Source organism: Colossoma macropomum, unplaced genomic scaffold (assembly GCF_904425465.1).
Source record: "Colossoma macropomum unplaced genomic scaffold, Colossoma_macropomum, whole genome shotgun sequence".
Taxonomy (NCBI): Eukaryota; Metazoa; Chordata; class Actinopteri; order Characiformes; family Serrasalmidae; genus Colossoma; species Colossoma macropomum.
In genome coordinates this window covers 7,884,041-7,905,951 of record NW_023494787.1, presented here as the reverse complement: position 1 = coordinate 7,905,951, position 21,911 = coordinate 7,884,041, and the positions used below count along the sequence as shown (strand labels likewise).

General features: G+C 37.5%; 2 protein-coding genes across 2 annotated transcripts in view; one reads left to right on the top strand and one right to left on the bottom strand.

The window, feature by feature from the left end:
• Positions 1-1,935, top strand: part of engl (endoglin, like) — a gene marked incomplete at its 5' end in the record, with an annotated part of 29,896 nt that extends 27,961 nt beyond the window's left edge. Inside the window, one exon of the mRNA XM_036565480.1 lies at positions 1,590-1,935. The remainder of the gene's footprint in view (positions 1-1,589) is intronic.
• A 707-nt stretch (positions 1,936-2,642) lies between these two features.
• On the bottom strand, positions 2,643-9,819 carry LOC118805017 (zinc finger protein Gfi-1b-like). Its single transcript, XM_036565620.1, has 6 exons — positions 9,694-9,819; positions 6,938-7,240; positions 6,499-6,674; positions 5,591-5,731; positions 5,299-5,464; positions 2,643-3,176 (listed from the first exon to the last, which is right to left on the bottom strand). Exons 2-6 carry the CDS (start codon positions 7,197-7,199, stop codon positions 2,977-2,979), a joined length of 945 nt encoding a protein of 314 aa, XP_036421513.1. The 5' UTR covers positions 7,200-7,240; positions 9,694-9,819; the 3' UTR covers positions 2,643-2,976.
• Between the last annotated feature and the right edge of the window lie 12,092 nt (positions 9,820-21,911).

The window sequence follows — 21,911 nt, the reverse complement described above, 5'->3', positions numbered from 1 at the left end:
GTGGATATCTAATTCCTATCAACACCACTGTGAACAATTCTGGCTCTGTAAGTTTTTCTAGAATGGAGCATTTCACACCAAACTACTCTTTGTTTCCATAAAATTTTGTATGTTAAATTATACAGAATACCCCTTTAAAGAGGTTTTCTTCAAGTACAAGTGTATAATTACAGCAATGTTTAGACAAAAGCTTGCAGACAGGCTACCAGCTGACTGTAAGTACTGCAAAACTTTGATGTAGTTTTTTCGATTTATTTGCAGGATATTTTTATTCATGCAAATTTCACAACAAAGGTGTGTGTTTTTGTTGTTGTCAAATGTACACAATCATGTACTCTCCCTACCTTGTAGCTCCACCTTTGCTGGTGTAGATTTATAGATCATACCTGAAACAAGAGTGGAGCTTGATTTTCTCCTCTCTCTCAAAGATGAAAGCTTTAAGTGCTGTTTATCTGGTGGTGACAGTTCTGGTGGTCTATTAGGTCTTTCTCAGCTGTTAGGAGTTCCATTTTTTTCTATACGTTTTAATCATTTTCAGTAATTTAAAATTAATAATTTCTTTAGAAAAATGTAAAACTCCAGTTTTGGAAGCTCTTATTTTCCTTTGACTTTCTCCTTCCTTATGCAAGTGTATTCTTATATCTAGCCTTCTCTACAATATCTCCTAAAAAATAAACAACTTGTACTTAATGGCCATTTTGACTGAAAATTAACCCCTTTCTGCAAAATCACTTAATTTAAAATAGAAAGTAAAATGTAAGTAAAATATAAGTTATTGTTTTAAGAATACAAATTTAATTACAGATATTCAGATTCAAGGCTGACCTTCAAAACAAACTGTAATTGCATGTTACTGTGAAAAAGCGTTTAAATAAATGAAGGCTGGTTTCTGACGTTTGCACGGTGCTGTATATTATTATAATGCCTGGTCAACAGCAGTCCTGTGGTCAGAAAATAGCCAGTAATAAATAGGGTAGAGGGGGCTGCTGAAGTTAAGAAATTAACAAGGTTCATACCCTTTTTGTTCATTCTGTCCTGTTACTCTTTTCTTACGTGCCTTGCTATCCCTTTGCTGCTGTAGCACTGTAAATTTCCTCTGTGGTGGGACTTAAAGGATTATTTTATCTTATCTTATCTTCTCTTGTCTTGTATCTTATCTTGTTGTATCTTGTCTTGTCTTATCATGTCTTGTCTTGTCTTGTCTTGTCTTATCTTGCCTTATCTTGTCTTATCTTATCTTGTCTTGTCTCATCTTATCTTATCTTGTCTTGTCTTGTCTCATTTTATCTTATCTTATCTTATCTTGTATTATCTTGTGTTGTCTTGTCTTGTCTTGTCTTATCTTGTCTTGTCTTGTCTTACCTTATCTTGCCTTGTCTTGACTTGTCTTGGCTTGTCTTGTCTTGTCTTGCCTTGCCTTGCCTTGTCTTGTTTTGTCTTATCTTATCTTACCTTATATATAGTGGACCTTAAAGGTAGCTCAAATTGGCCAGTGAGTGAAAATACAAAGTGAGGCTTTCTAATGAGATGGCCAGTGAGTATTACACTTTACCACATATGAGTAATATAATATTCCTGATGTTTTACAGATGGTGGACGTCGTGGACGAAAGGATAGTGTTTGTGGGTTTGGTGGGTTCCAGAATCCTGCACATATTTGGACAAAACGCAGATCATGATAAACCATAACCTCATGAGCCATGGCCTTAACCTGGTCTGATTAATGCGCCTCTCTGTGTGGAGCTCATGCATGCTTTTCACCAAAACTGAAACCACTTAAATCTGTCTACATAAGCTGAGCCTCCAGTGGGCCAGCTTTAGGCCTGCATTGGACTAGTGTCTGACCAACGACAACGTTGGGCCTTCTGAAGGGTGCTGAGTGTCATTGTGCTGCTTTGTTGTATTTCAGGCTGTCATTCTCTGAGCTGAGAATTAAATATTGATGTACATATATAGAGATAGATATATATGACTGGTGCTCTAGAGTGAGTTGTGTGTATTGTGATTGCAACTAATGTGCTTCAGTGTTTTCGCTTGTCCTTTAGTGCTGAAGCTACATTAAAATCTTTAACATGAGACTTATGAAGTGTTTGTGTTCATTAATAATAATGAAAGCACCACACGTTTTGAGCAAAAGTCATTTTAGTTTATCTTTATTAGCTCATTTCTTATTTAAAAAAAACTTCTAAACTCCTGAGGAATTTCAACACACAGTATTGTGCAAAAGTCAGAGACCACCCTTCAATTATTTAATTTCCAGTCAAAACAGCCATGAAGTTCAAGTTATTCATTTTTCAGGAGATATTTCAATACAAGATTAGATACAAGATAATCCATCTGTGTATGGAAGGAGATGGACTATATGAAAAAAAAACAGTTTCCACAACTGGAGTTCAAAACATAATTGAAAAAATAGAGACAATGGGACTCCTAAGCTGTTACTGAGAAAAGGAAAGTCTGCAAATTAAACAGAGAAGCTGCTGGTGTTCTCAGAAGAATGAACTGGCCAATACAGATTTAATTTAAAAACTGAAAGCAAGTCTTCTAAAAAGAATGGAAGCTGTAATAAAGGCAAAGAGTGAACACAATAAATACTGAAAAACTGTTAGTATATTTAGCTATTGAGGCTTCTGTGTATTTTTCTGTTGAATATGTTTTCTGTTTTTTCCCTGATGCTGGAAATGGATAACTTGTACTTTATTTGACGGTAAATTAAATAAACGAAGGCTGGTCTACTGTATTTTTGGCACTGAGGCAAAATATACAGATAAGAATTTTAGAGAATTTTATTTTGGCCAAAAAATTAGCACATACTTTCTGGAATATTATTATGACCAAAATATAATCCAGTCCCACACTCCATAACTGATGCAGCTGAATCGTCATCATTCAGACTGTTGCACTGTCATGCATTTTTACACCCCAAATTCATGCACAAAGCAGGACACAGGATTGTTTTATTAGTCCGCTCTCCTCCTCAGCTGCCCTTGTACTCTGTGCTGTTGTTGTTGCACTGTGTCTCCAGGTGGCGCTGCAGGTCGACTTTCCTCTGGAAGCTGTGGGTGCAGTGAGGGCAGCTGAAGGGCCTGTAGCTGCTGTGCTTCCTGCTGTGTGTGATCAGGTTTGAGCTCTGACTGAATGCTTTACCACACACCACACACACATGGGGCTTCTCACCTGAGAGAGTGAAGAAAGAGAGGAAGTGAGATTGGTGCCTTTTAACTGTTCAAATTTCTGTACTGTATTAATTTGTGTGTGTATATATGTGTAGTCGATCTGTTTCTGTGCATACTTTGTTAGGCCCCTCTTACCCTCTTCTTCAGTGGTGAGGACACCCACAGGACCACCACAGAGCAGGTATTATTTGGGTGGAGGATAATTTTCACTCCAGCAGCACTGCTGTGTCTGATCCACTCATGTGTGTGTGTGTGTGTGTGTATGTACGTATATATAAAAAATGATAAAAAAATTAACTGCGCTGTAGAGGAGTCCTTTAAGAACCCATAACCCACATTTTTTTATATTGAAATTTTTTCCTGAGACCTACTTAAGATGTCTATGTGGTTTTATATACCAAAAACAGTCATAACTCATTTTACATGACCATTTTCTAACCTTTCTTAATCCCTTAGAATAAAATAGACTATTTGTGTTAGCATGCCTTTAAAACGGACACAGTCGTATGCAAAAGTTTGGGCACCCCTGGTCAAATAACATGTTTTGGTGATTTTCTAAGTGAAAATAAGTGAACACATCCTCTACAGAGAACACACTTCTGCACATTTTAAGGCACAATAGCTTTTTATTTGCTGAATTAAACATATTGGAAACTCAAAAATGTAAATTGTGCATCAAAATGTCATATTTGAAGCCACACTGTGTTCGTTTTGGGGATTTGGAGACCTCTCTGGTGGAAATGCGTAATTGCATGCATATGCGGAGGAACAGCAGCTATGCGTCGGACCCCTTCCCAGGGTGTATGAATCTGATTGTGAGCACGTTGAAAGATTATTCAAAGAACTCAGAGAGCTCAAATTATTTTATTTTCTGATTACAGATACTTTTTATGGAGTACTATGTTTAAGCGTTACATTTTTAACATTTTTGCGCCCATAAACTATCAATAGCTATGTCACCATGATTCATAACAGTAGTTACATGTGGTTTTGGAAGAATGTAGAATGTGAGCGGGAGATAAGGGCTTTAACTTCAAACAAGATGGAGCTGTTGAAATTTGATCACATGTACATAATAACTTCACTTTTAAGCAAAACAATATGAAATCACAGGTAACGATTTTAACCCAAAATTAATCAGATTACCCTTTTTAAGTAATCTCAACGATAACACTACTGTGGTTACATTTTAGTCATCATTTGTAATCTGTGTGTGTGTAAAATATTTGAGAATGACTGTCATTTTCATTTGAGTAATAATTGATGAGGCAACATTGATTAAATCTTAATCTTTTCTTAAAATCTCTACTCGAAAAATTGACTCAGAATTTTGGTCATTCTTTCGCCCATTGGCGAGCCACGATTGCTTGAGCTAGGCCTTATATCCGGGCCAAATGAGGGAAAAAATCCACTTCCAAAATAAAGCCAATGTCTAGCTCCTCTATGGGATTTCATTAGTATGTTAGCACTAAGCTAACTGTGTTGTAACCATTCTAGATTAAATGGGGACATTTGAAGCTTGTAACAGACATTAAGATATATGTAACCTTTTATGTCTCCCTGCCATAGAGCTTCTGCTGCCGTTTTCCATTTCTAACATCTGACTAAACCGAATTGATTAGACTACGACTCATAGTCACAGTCAGTGATGTGTCTAGGACTTCCTGAAGGCCTAAAGTGTCTTTTTTCTCACAGAGTTGGTTATGTTGTAAATCAAAATGTGATTGCATAATTTCTTTCTCATTCCCTAATTATGCTACTGGATAATCTGATGCATTTAGGTCTTCAGTGCAGCTCCTGAAGGCCTAACCGATGGGAGAGCTCGTTTGGCTGTATCAACCTTGATATCACAGAGAAATGATCCTGATTGGATAATTTTCCATTGGAAAATTTAAGCCTTTTGTTTCCAACCAAAATGTAACAATGAAATAAGAGTATTACTGCAATAAATAAAAGAATAATTATTATATTACATAAAAATAAACTTAAAAAATTACATTTTTACATATTTTTATTTCATAGATATCACTTGGCCTTCTATGAGCATGTACATATCTTGTGCATGTATGTATGCTTGAGTGTGAGTGTGTGTGTGTGTGTCTGTGAGTGTGTGTGTGTCTGACCTGTGTGTATGAAGGTGTGTTTCTTCATGTCTGATTTCTGGTGGAACCTCTTGCCGCAGTACTGGCAGGGGTAAGGCCGCGTGTCTGAGTGTATCAGCAGGTGAGTGGACAGAGTGGACGAACGTTTAAACACCTTACCGCACACCTTACAGCCGAAACTACGTTCCTGCAATACAAACACATACATATTCATTCCTCACACATGCTTGCCTTTATTTAGTTCCACCACAGAACTGCTATTATCACGACTGTTAATACTGCAAAAACTGCATCTGACGCTAAGTCGACTCACTTTAGCTCTGCTGTAGAATCCTGCAGGGGGCTGGAGCCCATGATGTTGTGAGTTAACACCAAAACCAGTCAAAGGAACAGCAACTCTGTTAACGTGTGACCTGCGCAGGTGGGTCACCAAGCCAACGGCAGACGACAGGACCTGAGAAAGGATAAAAGCATGTAAAAGCATTATGAAGATTTCTAAGAACAGTTGCATGGACTTCATTCATGGAGATCTGAACAACCTCTAAGTTCTGTGATGATAAGAAGTTCTAAAGAATTCTGAAAAACGTTTTAAAGAGTTCCAAGGTGTTCTAAAGAGCTCCAAAAAGTTCAGAAGAGTTATGAAGATTTCTTAAGACATCTATAGAGCTCTGTGTGGCTCTGAATAGTTCTAAAGAGTTCTGAGTTTAGAAGAGTTAAAAAGAGTTATGAAGATCTCTAAAGAGGCCTTCAGAGCTTAAAATGGTTCTGAATAGTTCTAGAGTCCAGAAGAGTTCAAAAGAGTTCTGAAAACAGAGATTAAAAGAATTCAGAAAAATTATGAATTTATAAAGAGTCATGAAGATTTCTAAAGCATTCCATAGAGTGAATGGGGAGTCCTATTGGGTTCTTAAGGGCTCTAAGTGGCTCTGAATAGTTCTGAGACATTCTAAGAGTGGAGAGGAGTTAAAAGAGTTATGAAGATTTCCAAAGAGATACACAAAGTTCTCAAGAGTTATGAGGTGTTATGCAGGTGCCTAAAGAGTTCTGAATGGTTCTAAAGAGTTCAGAAGAGTTATAGAGTTACACATATTTCTAAAGAGATCCACAAAGTTTTCAAGGGTTCAGAAAAGTTATAAAGAGTTATGAGGTGTGACTTCTAAAGTGTTCTGTAGAGTGAACGGTTCTGAAGACTTCTAAAGAGTTCTTAAAGGGCTGACCCACCTTCTCGCAAAGTGGACATTCGCACAGAGGAGTTTTGACATTGAGTTGCAGTCTGTGGCTCAGTAGGGCATGCACCAGCCTCTCCAGTTCCTGTTCTCTGTCCCTCAAAGTCCCTACAGTCCTCAGATGAGGGGGTGACCACATGGACACTGACCCATCCTCACCCATCAGTTGCTCTGGAGGGACACAAAAGGGAGCAAAATTGGTTACTGTACAGCTCAGCATGGATTTGATCGGAAGAATGAGGTTGAGTGGCAGGCCTTCACGTTTGATGAACACTTTAAAGCCACATTTAAAACTTATTGTCTCATAATAATTGTGAATGAAAGTCAGAGCTTCACCCAAAAAGTGACATTGATTCAGTTCAAGATTTGACTTTTTTTCATTCATCAAGAGGAGCTTGATCAGACACCATGTAATCAGAGGCCCTGTTGGCTACCTGCTGTCCAGGAGGCCCAGTTCTCAGCCTGAGAGGCAGGGTCAGGGCTGGTTGCCGTAGGAACCCACTGAACTGAGGAGTAACCCAATGCGGTGGTGGTTGCTGCGGATCTTGGATGGAGCTCTATGTCTTCAGGTGAGGTGCTCCGATTGGGTTTCTGAGAGGCTTCGAGATGTCTATCATGGTCGTAGGCATGGAAATGGGTGGGTCGTGTTGAATAAGACCCCGCCCTCTTGCTCTTCACCAAAAAAGAACGTGGCATTGCGCAAAGAGAGAAGAAATGAAAGAAGTCTAATCATCAGCCTAAAAGAAAATGAAAAAGCAAAGCTTTAGGGGAACAGACCTAGAAACGTTGTTGTGTAGACAAGATTCATCAGCTTCATGTTCAAAATTATTAGCTAGTTGATTAGCTCACCAGGTGTTTGTGGTGAGTGTGTGTGTCTGTATGCATGCACAAAACACCACCAAGTAAAGAGTATTTTTTTTTACTCTACATGTAGCTGGCTACTGCATAACAAATGAAACATATTGTCATTGTCAGAAATGAAACTTTGCACCCCTATTTTTGGAAACGTTAACAATGAATGGATTAATAGAAATAATTCAAAATAGCTTGGAGCAAAACCTTTTTACATTAACTTGGGGCAAAATTAGATTTGGGGAAAATATTCTGACTAATCTTGTGCTTGTGATTTTAAATGTGATTATTTTCTGTAAATTAAGCTCTTTTGCCAAGAAGACCGTCTCTCAGACTTTGAATGTAGTGTGCCCGACTGCCAGTTCATGTGATCTGCATTATTACTTTATATTTCCACTTAAAACTTGTCAAGTAAACTTTGAATTATATCAGATATCATTAAAATTGCATTTCTCGTGCTTTGAAAATTGCACTCTTTCATGCCTGCATCGCTCAGCCACACATTAGCATACATAACAAGTTAAGAAGATTTAGGAGATACAAGGTTTTGGACCGAGAGCGATGATATATACATGTATGAAACCACACACATCAGGCTTCTCACCTGAGAGGAAGAAAAAAAAGTAAATGCAAGTGAGGAGAAGAAAGAGGGACAGAGGAAAAGGAAGAGAGAGAGAGAGAGAGAGAGAGATTCCCTTGTGTATGTCTCAGTATATATATGTGTGTGAATGCAGCTGTATGCAAAAGTTCAAACTGGTCAAATAACATTCTGTTGATTTCCGAAGTGAAAAGTTGACACACCCTATACAACGAACTTATATGGCATTTTATTGCAAACTTTAGTGCATTATTTCAATATGTTAATATGTTAAGTTCAGCAAATAAAGAGCAACTGTGTAACACATTCTTCTCGCAAAGCGATATATATATATATATACCCATATGTATTACGTGCTTTGTATATATATATATATATATATATATATATATATATATATATATATATATATATATATATATAAAATTGTAACTCACAGCAGAAGAAAAAACATTGTTAATGATTTCAGTTGGTCTATTCATTATGACATTTTTATGCAAAAAGGCAGCAGGTATTTTAAAATTATGTAAAAAATATACAAAAATGAACCAAATGTGTTATTAATAATTATCTAAATAACTTTAGTACTTTCATAATCACATACTTACATATGCCACAACTCACCACAATTACTCAAAAAAATGTACAGTTGCCTTAAAAGGATGTAGAAATGTAAACAGTCATTCTGACCATAAAAAGACCGTTTAGGGAAAAATCTAATAACTACTTAGTCTAATAAATAAAACTGCTACCAACGTAAAACTAATTTCCATTCCTTTATCTCTCATTCTGAAGCCTGTGTTTCCTACTATTTCAGCAGTTGAGCGGAGCAGGCAGGCACACACCTGTGTGATTCAGTTAGGATGCCAAAGCCTGAGGTTTAGGTTTTTACCCCAAACATATCGCAGCACGGCCAGCTGCAGGGTGCCTCGCGCATGACTTATCTCACCCTGCCGTTCACTCGCATTCTGTGACTGTAACTGCAGCTCAGACCCTACACCAGCCTTCAGAAATGATGGACTGTGATTCTCAGCCACTCTGACTTTATAAGTTCAGAAAAGTCTACAGTGACCTGCGTGGTCCTTGTTTGGGTAGTTTTTCAAAAATGCTCTAATAAGGTAAACACAAAGGAACTGATGTTAATCTGTTAATGTTAGTAAGATAATTTACCGTAAAATAAATTTAGGAATCTGTACAGTCCATTTATGAACGTGTACAGTCAGTTTATGAACCAGTATCATCTGTATGGTAAATAGTAATTGATTACATTAGTGTTAAATGATGATACATTAAATTTATAAGTTAAATTAAGGATTGTTTTTGTTGCGCCACATCTAAAAAATTTTTTAAATGATTCCATCTAGAACGCTACCAAATTTACACGGATTAGGGAAGGATGCATTTCAAATGCTTTAGTTACTACTTCACATTTAAAATGTAGAAATTATTCACAAAATCACAAAAATTCATTAACGATGACCCAGGCACCAATTTCATAGTATTTCCTATGAGCAAAAGAGTTGCCATGAAAATATTACATGATATTAAAAAATCTAATAATAATATATAACATGGTATACATAGTAATCATACACAATAAGGATGGCTAAAGCAAAATGAATGATACTGAATAAATATGCCAACAGATTTAATCTACAAATGCACATGTAATTGACTTTATATTTATATATCTCTGGTTTTATATCTGTTTTTATTTCTGTTTTCTCTTATTGGACTTACCTCTGGAGTCATCTGAAGTTAATGTATTTCTGGTGAGTGAGTGAGTAAGTGACTGAGAGTGTGTGAGTGTGTGTGTGTGTGTGTGGTTGTTTGCGTGTGTCTTTGTGGGTAAGTGCCTCTGTACGATCTCTGACTTTTCTATTCTCTTGTCATCACAGTACCCAGATGTGATTTGGTTTTGAAACCAGGATGGAGAGAGAGAGAGAAAGAGGGAGGTAAAAAGTTTCTTATGTGCCGCTGATACTGCTAAACAAGTGGTGAAAGATGTGGAAGATAAAGTGGCTATATATGAAAGTCTTGCAGGAAACTGCTGTTCACTCAGCCAACTGAGCTGACCTGATATGAATACTTAAAAAATAACGTTCACCCAACGGACCTCAGAATATATATTACTGTGCAAAAGTCTGTTTACTTATTCAGTTTCCAATCAAAACAGCCATTAAGTACAGGTTATTCATTTTTCAGTGTCAGAATAAAGGGAAAAAATATATAAAATCACATTATTAATATTTTAGTGTGTCCACACTTTACCTTTATTACAACTACCAACTTTATTACAACTTCCGTTCTTTTGCAATCTGCGGGGATATTTTTTCACACCTCCACAGTTCAGTCTCAGAAGTTGGTTGCATTTTCTGCTTCTCGTGATCTACGTAATCCCAAACACACTCAGTAATGTTGAGGTCTGGACTCTGAGTTGTGCTGAGTTGTCTTCTCACAGCAGAAGGATGGACAGAAACAGCTCTGGATCTGGTATATAAAACACTATATACATATATATATATATATATATATATATATATATATATATATATATATATATATATATATATGAGATAACAATGAGATAACAGGGTGACAATAAGGTCAGTTTTGATTTTAGGGTGACTTTAAGGGCAGTTATACCTTCGCACTATATATATATATATATATATATATATATATATATATATAGTGCAAATAGCAAAGAATAGGTCACAAAATAAATAATTAATGTAATAACTGTTTTCAGTTTTCTATTCATGGTTTTTATCACTCTTATTATGAATGTCAACTCAGGATCTTCATCTTTAGCAGCAACTGTTTATTAGCGACGCTGAGTTGGCAGTTCTACTGACAGTAAAATGAAGAACGTTACTGTTATTAGCACTGTGAGCTGGCAGTTCTACTGACAGTAAAATGAAGAAATTTAACCACAGGATGCTTTTCAGTGGCCAAAGAAAACAATGTGACACCCTCAAAACATGCCCTAAAACTGGCCTTCAGATAATCTCAAACTTAGCTACTTTCTCATGAGAAACTTCCCTGAAAAACATCTAAATTCATTCATCTTAATTTCAATCAAAAATCATAACTCTGTGCTGTGACGTATTTCTGAGTAAAACATGATATCAGGGACTCTGAGCTAGCATTCTCCTTGATACGTGGGGGAAGTGGGAGCGATGATAACATAGAAAAATATCATTTGTCACCTCCTGCTGAGGCACGGTGACGTAATCAAAAATCAGAAAAGGGCAGACAGTTATTACACTTTGATCAAAGATTAGACAGAAACAGTATTTTGTCCTTTCAGTAATATGACGAATTGTGTGTCATATGACCACGGGCATGAGATAACAGGGTGACAATAAGGTCAGTTTTGATTTTAGGGTGACTTTAAGGGCAGTTATACCTTCGTACCTTTATAGCTTTTACATAGCTTTGCTCTGCTAACTCTTTAAGCTATTTCCTTTGTGCTGTGGTGCTGTTGGGAAACTAAGCTCCCTGTGGTTATCTGGGCATAAGAAGTGCTACATGTGTGATGTACGGGAATTTAGCAGATGCTTAGCAGGCATTTAAGCTTGTTGTCTTTGACACTTCAGTATGGTCAAAGCTGTTTCTCTACACAGCTACATTGAGTTAATGCTCCTGTGAAGCAACAGCAAGTGCTAGCAGTTAGCAGAGCGTGCTATGCAGAACCTACGCAGCTTTGTGAGTGATTACACAGAGCTGATTCAGACCACAGTGTGGCGAAAAAAAGTGTTCAACCCACACCAGGCAGTCGTGAGATTTTCTTGTCGTGGTTTCAAATGTGATTTCTATGAAGCCTGAAGAAACATTTGGGTCAAGCTTTCATCTTTTCCTGAGATTCCAATTGACTCAGGTTTAACCATCAAAGACCATTAATGTGCTTCATCTTTTGGTCAAACATAGAACAGATTTAAAGATTAGATGACGCTGAATTATGTGTCAGTGTGAAAAGTAAAAATTGTAGCCTAAATGAAGACCAGATGCAAACATGCTATAAGCATTGAACTGAATTAGTCGATACTCTATTCAAATGTGGTCCCCCACAGGACCACCACAGAGGACCACCACAAAGCAGGTATTATTTGGGTGGTGGATAATTCTCAGCACTGCACAAGTAGTGATGTGAGTGGATCAGACTCAGTAGTGCTGCTGGAGTTTTTAAACACCTCAGTGTCACTGCTGGACTGAGAATAGTTCACCAACCAAAACTATCCAGCCAATAGCGTCCTGTGACCACTGATGAAGGACTAGAGGATGACCAACGCAAACTGTGCAGCAACAGATGAGTAACTGTCCCTGACTCTACATCTACAAGGTGGACCAACAAGTTAGATGTGACCAATAGAGTCGACAGTGAGAGGACACAGTGTTTAAAAACTCCAGCAGTACTTCTGTGTCTGATCCACTTGTGCCAGCGCAACACACTAACACTCCACCACCACGTCAGTGTCACTGCAGTGCTGAGAATGTTCCACCATGTTGCTGGATGATTGTCATGTGTTTTTCAGTTAAGGTACTGGATTAACTAAGCAAGGACTTTGTAATAGGCTGCTGAGTTGAAGTCCTTAAAAGAAAGTCTGTCCATTCAGCGGCCATGTTGGAAACATACTCACACAATTAATTCCAGTCAAACAGACGCCTTTGAATGGGAAGAGACTTATAAACCTGAAAGTGAAAACCACATTAATGTTTTAAAAGACATGATTGAAATGACTGGTGAAATAGTTTGTAATGTTTGGCTCAAATAACACACAAAAACATTTGTTCTGGTTACCTGGCTTATCTCTACGATGAGGGAGGGCCTTTCCCACTTGGGGCTTTACCAGCAAGTGGTTTAGCTCTTTTTTACTGAAGGGCGCGACTTTCTCTGTAAACAGACGCCAAGTTGAGTGTTACAAGCTCTCCTCTTCCTTTATAGTGTCTCTGATGGACACCAAACCGTCATGGCAGTGGCACCCTAGGACTGGAGTTTCCTGGCACTTCTCTGTAACCTTGTGCCCTATACTCCTAAAAAAGATGGTTCTTCAATGGTTCCTTAGTTAAGACTGTGAAAACATGTTTAGATGGTTCTTTGCATGGTGAAAAGGTTCTTCAGATATATGGAGAATGTGTTGCACATGGTTCTATGTAGAACCTTTTTGAAAAGCGTTCTTCTATTGATACAACGTCAAGCTTGTAACAATAAAAGAACACTTTTTGGTAGAACCACATACAACACATTCTCCATCACTCTGAAGAACCACTTCACAATACAAAAAAACATTTAAGCATGTAAAGGAGTGTTCATAGTTCTATAGTTCTATATAGAACCACTGTCTTTAATAAAGAACCCTTGAAGAACCATCTTTTTTAAGAGTGTAAACTGTGTCCATAATTTCCCATTGCTTCCAAAATCTCTGCTGTATGAACTGAATGATAAAGCTTTGCTATTAGCTTAGCAACATTTTGTAAACTATCAAGTTAGCATGTAGCCTACATATTAGTCTCACAGTAGTTACTGAATAATTTACATTAGTTATTTTATTATTATCCTTATACTGACAGTTCAGCAAAAAAAGAAATTCTGACATTGTATGATATACAGTTAAATCGATAAATCAATGGGCAAAATTCATGCTTCCAAGCTAAGTACCTAGCTAGGCTAGGTGCTTTTGTCCATTTCTGCATCTTACAGTGTCGGACCACATAAGACCCTTGATAGCAAGAGGATAGTTGACGACTGTCGGCCCGCTGATGGCATAGTTAGTGGACCGCTGGTGTTTTGCTCAGCGTTTTCTGGGCGTACAGAGTCATAGACAAAATTCCACTTTTCATCACTCATTTCCATTTACAGTCCAGTTTACTTATTTTTCCTTCCTTCCTTTCTTTAGATATACTTTGTAAATTAGTTTAGCAAATAATTTTAATCCAGCAGTGTCAGCAACAACATTTTCTATAAAATCATTTTATATTAGGCCTAGTCATTATTTTCTCTCTCAGTTGTTTGTAATGTTTATCTAAAGTTTATTTTCCAATATAAAAGTCTCTGTGCATTTAAAATCTGTTTGAGACGACTAAAAACTAGTTAGAGCTTGTTTGCAGGACAGTAATCTGGGTGGTCCAAGGATGGACCATCAGTGGCGAACAGTGTGGTGCCGACCTTATTAAGCTAACGGACCAATATATGCTCACTGTCTGGTACCACACAAACCACATAAGTAAGTCTATGTGAGATTACTTAACAATTCAGCTCAGTTTGAGGCAGTGTGTTGATTTAGACATGCAGTTTTCCTAATGCTATTGGGTGGAGTATGAGGTTCCATTTCTTGTTGTTAGCCTCATAGCTGCAGTGCAAAAACTACAAAAGAAGCAAAGTTTGGACACCAAAGTCTTGTCTGAATGCTCAAGATGGTGTCTGTAAGTGAGGAAAGTCCAAGCCTTCAACAAAAAAGAGCTAATTGGCTTGCTGGTAAATTCGCAAGCAACAAAAGTCCTCCCTCGTTGTGGAGATATCTGAGCCAAACGCTATTTATGCAATTTTTGTCAAATTTTCAAGTCAAAAACCTTAATGTGGTTTTTAGTTTCAGGTTTAGAAATCTTGCTCCATTCAAAGAGATAGGAGTCTGTGGCTGGAAATAACTGTCTGGTTGTGTTGCCAAGATGGCCACTGAATGGAGAGATTTTGCTACAAGTGCAACTTAGCAGCTAACTAGAAAGTCTTTGTTAGGCTAAATCCAGTGTCTTCACTGAAAAGCACTAGACAATCATCCAGCATCAACCTGTCAACACTACATCTTTGATTGTTAAATGTGTTTATCATTATGGATTCAGTTTAGTGTACCAAGTCTAGCTTAAAATCATTACAATTAGCAACCCAAACTGGTAATTTACTAGATGAAAAACTAAAGAAATCATATTAGAACCAAAACTGGATAGATGGAATATGTGGAATACTGTTATTGAGTAATGTCATTTCAGCTTGTTCACATGTTTACGTCTGGTCTTTCTTTGTCATGTCTGATCTCTATTTGGGATAAAATTGTGTCAATTACATTACAAAAGAAAATAAAAAATGGCATTCTATTCTTCATTTTCACCCCCAGTCAGGTGTCTTATTCTCTCTCTCTTTCTCTATCTCTCACTCTGGTGGTGTGTTTTGTGCAGTGTGGTGATTGTGGCGGGGGGCTGCCTGCCTCCTCCGGGGCTCCAGGGAGGGGAAGCGATGGGGGTGCAGCTGGTGCAGACGGTGCGGTGGCTTTGGCGGCTGAGAGGAGCTGGAGTGTTTTGGGGGATATGAGGGGAGGGCGCAGGGGGTGCAGGGGGCTCGGTGGGCTTCTCTCCATCCCTTGATCTCCTCGTTTCCTTGCCTGCCATGAATGCTGCTTTCTAAGAAGCTGAATGTCGGGGGTTTGGGGTTGAGAAGAAAGGGGGCTGTGTGTATGCAAGAAGTATTTAAACGTTCCTTGCCAAAAAAGTTGTTGAATCGGTTTATGCCTTCTCTTTTCTTTGAGTTATAAGCTTCATATTTGAGTAAATAATGGAAAGAATCAGAGAGGTAGCCTATTTAGGGACCTGGTGGGTATGTAAACACCGAGCTATTGTCACAGCTCTACTCAAAATGTCATAAGACTTGTGTCACAGGATGAATATGAAAATATATTTATCGCTGTTTGACCTGGAAGAATGCATTGGAAGTTTTGAGGAAGATTCCATGTTGTAGCACATCTGCAGCAACTTGACCCTAAAAGCCCCGATGAGGAATTTCTACAACTTGTAGCCCAGTTTTTTCATGCCTTTCAAATAATAACAATGCCTTTACTGTAATAGCTTTTATATCTTTTAAATGCTTTATTTATAAAATCAGAGCTAATCATAAGTCAGCTGTTGTGCTATTTTAGGAATTTTTGATTCCTTGCAAAGGGGTAAAAGTTCAGTAATTTTCCGTATAAGATTTAACCTACTCCCAATAATATAGCCAGCAATGGAAAAATAGCCAACCTTCTACTGCAGATAATACTTATTTCCACTCTGATAACTGAATACATATAACCAGAATTTTACAGTAATATGACTGGCCATTCCACTATGCCTCCTATGCAAGGTGTTCCCCAGGGGTCAGTCCTAGGCCCTTTCTTAATTTTAATTTATATTCTGCCCTTTGGTCAATTCATCCATTATCGTGGTCTAAATTTAAATCTGAGCTACACTCAGATTTATATTAGTACTACTTAACAATATAGTTGTATGCAAAAGCTTGGGCATCCTTAGTCAAATTACATTTTCTAAGTGAAAAGAAGCACACGTCCATAACGGAACACAGTTCTGCACATTTTAATGTAATTACTGTGTTTTTGCTGAATTTAACATATTGGAAAAAATTGCCTGTGCAAAACTTGTGGCAATTTTTCCCCAATATGTTTAACTTAAAAAAAAAGCAGGAAAAAAAAAAGAAAAATAGACATAATTTTTTTTAACCTATTTAACTTCTTTGAAACTTATATAACATCCAAAAAATCAACAAAACACGTAATTTGATCAGGGATGTTGAAGATGTAGATGAATTCCAGTTCTCTGAAACGATGACAGAACAGTTGTTCCTGAAACACTCGTCTAGGCATTATGACCTTGTCATCAATATTGGTGAGATGTATAAGTCAAATCCCAATCTTGTATCTAGAACCTTGAAGTGATTTTTGACCCCTGTCCAACTTTTGAGCCTTTTATAAAGTCAATCACTGAGTCCATCTTTGGCATGTTACACATCCTCTCTCCTTTTCATATATGAAAGATGCTGAAATGCTTATTCATGCCTGTATAAAACATAACCTCACTTTTCTGGCATTCTGGCTAAAAGATTTTATTATATCCAAAACTCTTTATACAAACAAATCACCATGTTATACCCATTCTCTCTCAGTTTTATCTAATGTTCTCCAATTTTACATGCACACTATTTATTCATTTCTTTATTTCTTTATCAGCTTTTTACTATTGGTCAGTATAGAAGTATTAGATCTCTGATATGAGTGGTCTCATTACTGCTGTTTTACTCTGTGTGCGTGTGATGAGGTTGCTTGAAGAAGCTGTGGTTTGTGTGAGGGTATGAGAGGAAGAATGAAACACATAGTGTCACTTTCTCACGGCCCACAACATAGTTCTCTCTCTTTCTTTCTTTCTTCATTGCTCAATTTCTTATTCTTTCCACCTTAGCTCAGCATCCCCCACCCATCTTACCTTCAGCTGCCCACTTTTTACACATTCTCTGTTTTTCCGCTTCACAAAGCACAGGGACCTCTGGCACCAGAAAACTTGAACTGTTCTTTTTCTATTGCCCACTGATCTAGTACCAAATGTTCCAATTTTATGATGTATGGTACTTGATCAGTATTGATAACAACAAGCTATTCGTAACTAGTAATTCTGGGGTTGACTCTGGTTCAACATGATAGTAAGTGAAAGAGTCGATTTCAAGAGCCGATTTCACACGATGCGATTCTTTATTCCGCAAGTCATGACTTTTAACACATGACCTTTTACATGCAAACTGTAATTACAGGGGACAGCATGAAACTAGGTGTGAAAAAGCCAGAGTTGACATGCCTGTGAGATTAATGCAGCAATCATGTGTGAACAGAAGACAATATGTTGCTAGGATCACAGTGACATCTTCATTGCAGCCAGGAAAAGTTGAATGTTTTTGTGACGCTTTTGTATTTGGGTTTCAGAAGTGAAAAATTTCACTGGAGTGCTTTTTGTAGTGGCAGACTGCTCAATAATAGTTGCAGAACCTGTCCCTTGAGTATGAGCAAGCATGCTGCTACTGTGCAAAAGCAATGCAGCATGACCAGCAAAGCGGAACGTTTTTGTGAGTTTCTCGTTTATACCATAGACATACAAATATATCGATTTGAAGCCACTTTTTGTTACAAATTTTACCTTTTACTTTGTTTTTCACTTGTATAGCCAATGTGTTGCTCCAGTCAGGTCGATAAATATTGGTTTTTGTTGCCTTCAGTTGGATTGAGGTCAGGTGGTTGACTTGAACATTCCACTTCTTTGCCGTAAAAAAGTCTTGGGTCACAGCATGCTTTGGCTCATTGTCCACTGTGAAGGGTCGTCTAATCAGTTCTAAAGTGTTTGGCTGAATCTGAGTGGATAATTTAGGCCTGTACACTTCAAAATTCATCCTGCTACTTTTGTCAGCAGTCACATCATCAATAATTACAAGTGAACCAGTTCCACTGGCAGCCATACATGCCAACACTATAACACTACCTCCACCATGCTTGATGGATGAGGTGGTATGCTTTGGATCATGAGCAGTTCCTTCCTATCATTCTTTTACAAGTTTATCTTTGTCTCATCTGTGTGAAAGATGTTGTTCAGAACTGCACAGGCTTTTTTTTTAGATGTTTTCCAAGTCTAATCTGGTCTTTCTGCTTTTGAGGCTTGCTGATGGTTTACATCATGTGTTAAATCTGCTCTATTGACCTGCTCTGTATTTTTTTTCTTGATTGTTGCCTTTGATGCCTACCTCCTGGAAGGTGTTCTTGATCTGACCAACTGTTTTGATGGGGTTTTTCTACATGGTAAGAATTCTTGTTCATCAAAATTGTTTTCTGTGGTCTTCCGGGCTTTTGGTGTTTCTGAGCTCGTCAGTGCATTCTCTCTTTTTAAGATTGTAGGAAATCTCTCTGGTGGGTTTGTTTTGATTTTTCAGGTTAATGGTGGCTTGCTTCACTGGCAGTGACAACTCTGGACTTCATATTGAGAGTTAACAGCAACATGTTTCAAATGCAAATGCCACACTTGAAATCAACTCTAGACCTGTTATCTAATTACTTGTGAATTAACAGCTGAACAGCCAATCGTCCAACTACTTTTGAGCCCCTAAAAATGGGGGGCTATGAATGAAGATGGTTGTAATTTTGATGTAAATTCAATTAAAGCTTCAAGTCTGCACTTTGAGAGCATGTAATTCAGTTTTTCAATTTCAACTCCAATATGCTGTGGTAGACAGTTAACTTAGAAATAACTTTGTTGTCAGCCAAATATTTCTAAACCTGACTGTATGTGTGCCATAGAAGGACACTTTTCAGACAGTCTGTCTAGGTCAAGCCTCTAAAACTTAAAGCTACATAAGGCCCATCATTTATTTACAAAAAAGTTGAGATGCTGTGCAAAATGTAAATAAAAACAAAATGCAATGATGTGCAAATCATTTAAACCCTATATTTCATTGAAAATGGGCATATATTTTTCAAAAAACAATAAAATTTCTCAGTTTCAACATTTGATATGTTGTCTTTGTAGCATTTTCCTTTTTAAATTATGGCTTACATGATTTGCATATCATTGCGTTCTATTTTTCATTTACATTTTGCACAGCGTCCCAACTTTTTTGGAAATGGGATTGTACAATTTAGCTTTAAATCCATCCTGCGCATATTTTTATTCATTCTTCTGGGGCTAAATTTGCTTCACCAACCTGACACTATGGCTGGTTATCCAAAATAAGCTCTATAAAATCAGCTAAGACTAATGATTACGATGTTAAAAGCAAAAAATAGAGTGCCCCATGCAACAGGAACCATTCAAACAAAGGATTTCACTCACACCAATGTAACTCGCATTCAGCAGGAGTCCCTTATAATTCTACTGTTAAATGTAGGTTTACTTGATATGATTGGACATTAAATTATTTATTTCACACTTTATGTATTTCTGCTACTACTACTACTATTACTACGATTAATAATAATAATAACAACAATAATTGTTATTTCTATTGTTAAAGTGTTTGTGTAGACAGAAGACTTGCTAATATACATTGACAAAAATGCACTGAAATGAGTGTATATGTTACATAGTTAAAATTTATGCTTAGAAATAAATGGAGAACACTACCTTTCTAGTGGCTCCCAGGAATTTACAGTTTTAGACCCTTAATACAATGACAGTATTAGAATAGAATATTCATAGAATTTAGTACATAGAATTTAGTACATAGCTTTGAAATCGACTCACGAATCCCTAATACATGGAATCAGAGAATTGCCTGTTGTTGGGATTGACTCCTAGCCCTACCAACAGGTGCTATAAAAGAGGGAAGCACCCCCGTTAGCACCTCCTGAAAAATGCTGATAGGCCTTCTGATAAATTATGTAACTGTTATTAAGCTACCAGTTCATAAATCTTTTGCATCTTCCACAAGATACACCTACACATAAGTAAAGTGTGTAACTGATACACACATTGACTGAGAGCACACGGCAGACTGATATAGGATCGGTCCTGTTTCAGTCTGCTCTTGAAACATGTTCATACCTTTGTGAGAACGTCACAGTGGATTATTTTTGGTTAGTTGTTTCAACATGAATCACTTATTCCAAATGTGGGGCTGTACAGAAGGACAGTTTTGCTTGCATTTGCGTTTTAAAAAATACCGAGGTCAAAGATTTATGGGCATATGTTCCATCCTCTACATTGTTTTATTTTGTTTGTTTGTTTTAATTTTGTTTTTTCCCAATTTTCTCCCCAATTTAGACATATTCAACTCCAGCCACAAGTTAGGACTCCCCAAGCACACAATACCACCAGCGCTAGGAGGGCGAAAGCTACCCCAGGCTTCCTTCCAAGACCTGTAAAGCGCCACTCCTCATTACATTACTTGTGTTACAGTGTACCAAAGTATCTCACTATATCAGCAGATCATTTCTTGAGTATATTTATTAAAACTAAAGTAAAAATAAAGAAAATATTTAGAAATAAGTTAATATTCTTACTCTCAACATGAGAAATATTAGATAAAATGATTAGATTGATGATTTCACTTGCCAAGATATCTGCAGCATAATAAAAATGTCCTCATTTTTTTGTTCCTCAGGGGTCCTCATTCCGGTCTTTTTACCTAGGGTAACCCAGAAACACTATATCCACCCCTGGGCCTGTGGGCCAGGACTGGGCCACATGTCATACAACTGTGTATGGTTTTGCCTCATGTCTATATTTGCACACTAATTTTGTAAATGTTGTGGACCAACAATTGTAGTTGGACCAGATTTTGGGCCACATTTGTTAGTTCTACTCACTTTACAGTGTGTGGACCAGAATTGGGCCAAGGACCCAGCCGTATACTAGGCCAGAACAAACCCAAGGATGTCGCCCACAAGTGGGCCAGACAAATTTAGCAAACTACACTGTAGTTTGGTGAGTAGTTTACTGTAATATAGAAATATGATTATCAGGAAGGGACTAACGGCATGGATTTGGAGACAAGTGTAGGTTTATTGTTACAAACTCGTAGTCAAATACAGGCAGTGTTGTTACCGAGTAAACATGCAGAGATTCAGCGTACTTAAAACAATAACTCAAAACAAGACTCCGAAACCATAAATCAAAGCATAAGGTCATAACCGAAGAAGCAAGACAAGGACAGCAACGCTCAGAATTGCACAGATTGGTCATAACAAAACTTCACAAAGAACTGAGGATGGATAATATCCGTATATACAAAATAGCTGCTAACGAGAAACAGGTGAGATAACACATCCAGTATTCTGGAGATAGCGACCTCTGTAGGCAAGGAGGGGAATCTTCAGCAGTAGCTGTAACATTGATGTTGTGTCTCTTTGCTGTTCAAGACACTTGTTCACGTTGCTAATGTTCACATTGGCTGAATTAAATTTGGTGGATGTTTTTTCTCCGTCTTTCTCCTCCAAAAAGAATCACAATAAGTGTCAGTTTCTTTAGTCTATCCATTTAGTGTGATGTGTGATGCTGTGTTGAACGACCACCCATTAAGATTCACTCTGTTCCTTCTCTGCTTTGCAAAACATCTCATTGGTGGGCGGGGATATGACCAATAAGCATACCAGTAAACTATGGGATGTTGATGTGTCGCATCCTGTTTTTAGGATTACTACTTTGTAAAAAGTTCATTAATGTGA

What these genes read in the sequence shown, in the direction of transcription:
- LOC118805017 (XM_036565620.1), bottom strand. Translation starts at nt 7,199, where the DNA reads ATGCCACGTTCTTTTTTGGTGAAGAGCAAGAGGGCGGGGTCTTATTCA. An exon ending in CTGGGCCTCCTGGACAGCAG is followed by an intron (nt 6,675 to 6,937) that starts GTAGCCAACAGG and finishes GTGTCCCTCCAG; the next exon opens with AGCAACTGATGGGTGAGGAT. An exon ending in AATGTCCACTTTGCGAGAAG is followed by an intron (nt 5,732 to 6,498) that starts GTGGGTCAGCCC and finishes ATCCTTTCTCAG; the next exon opens with GTCCTGTCGTCTGCCGTTGG.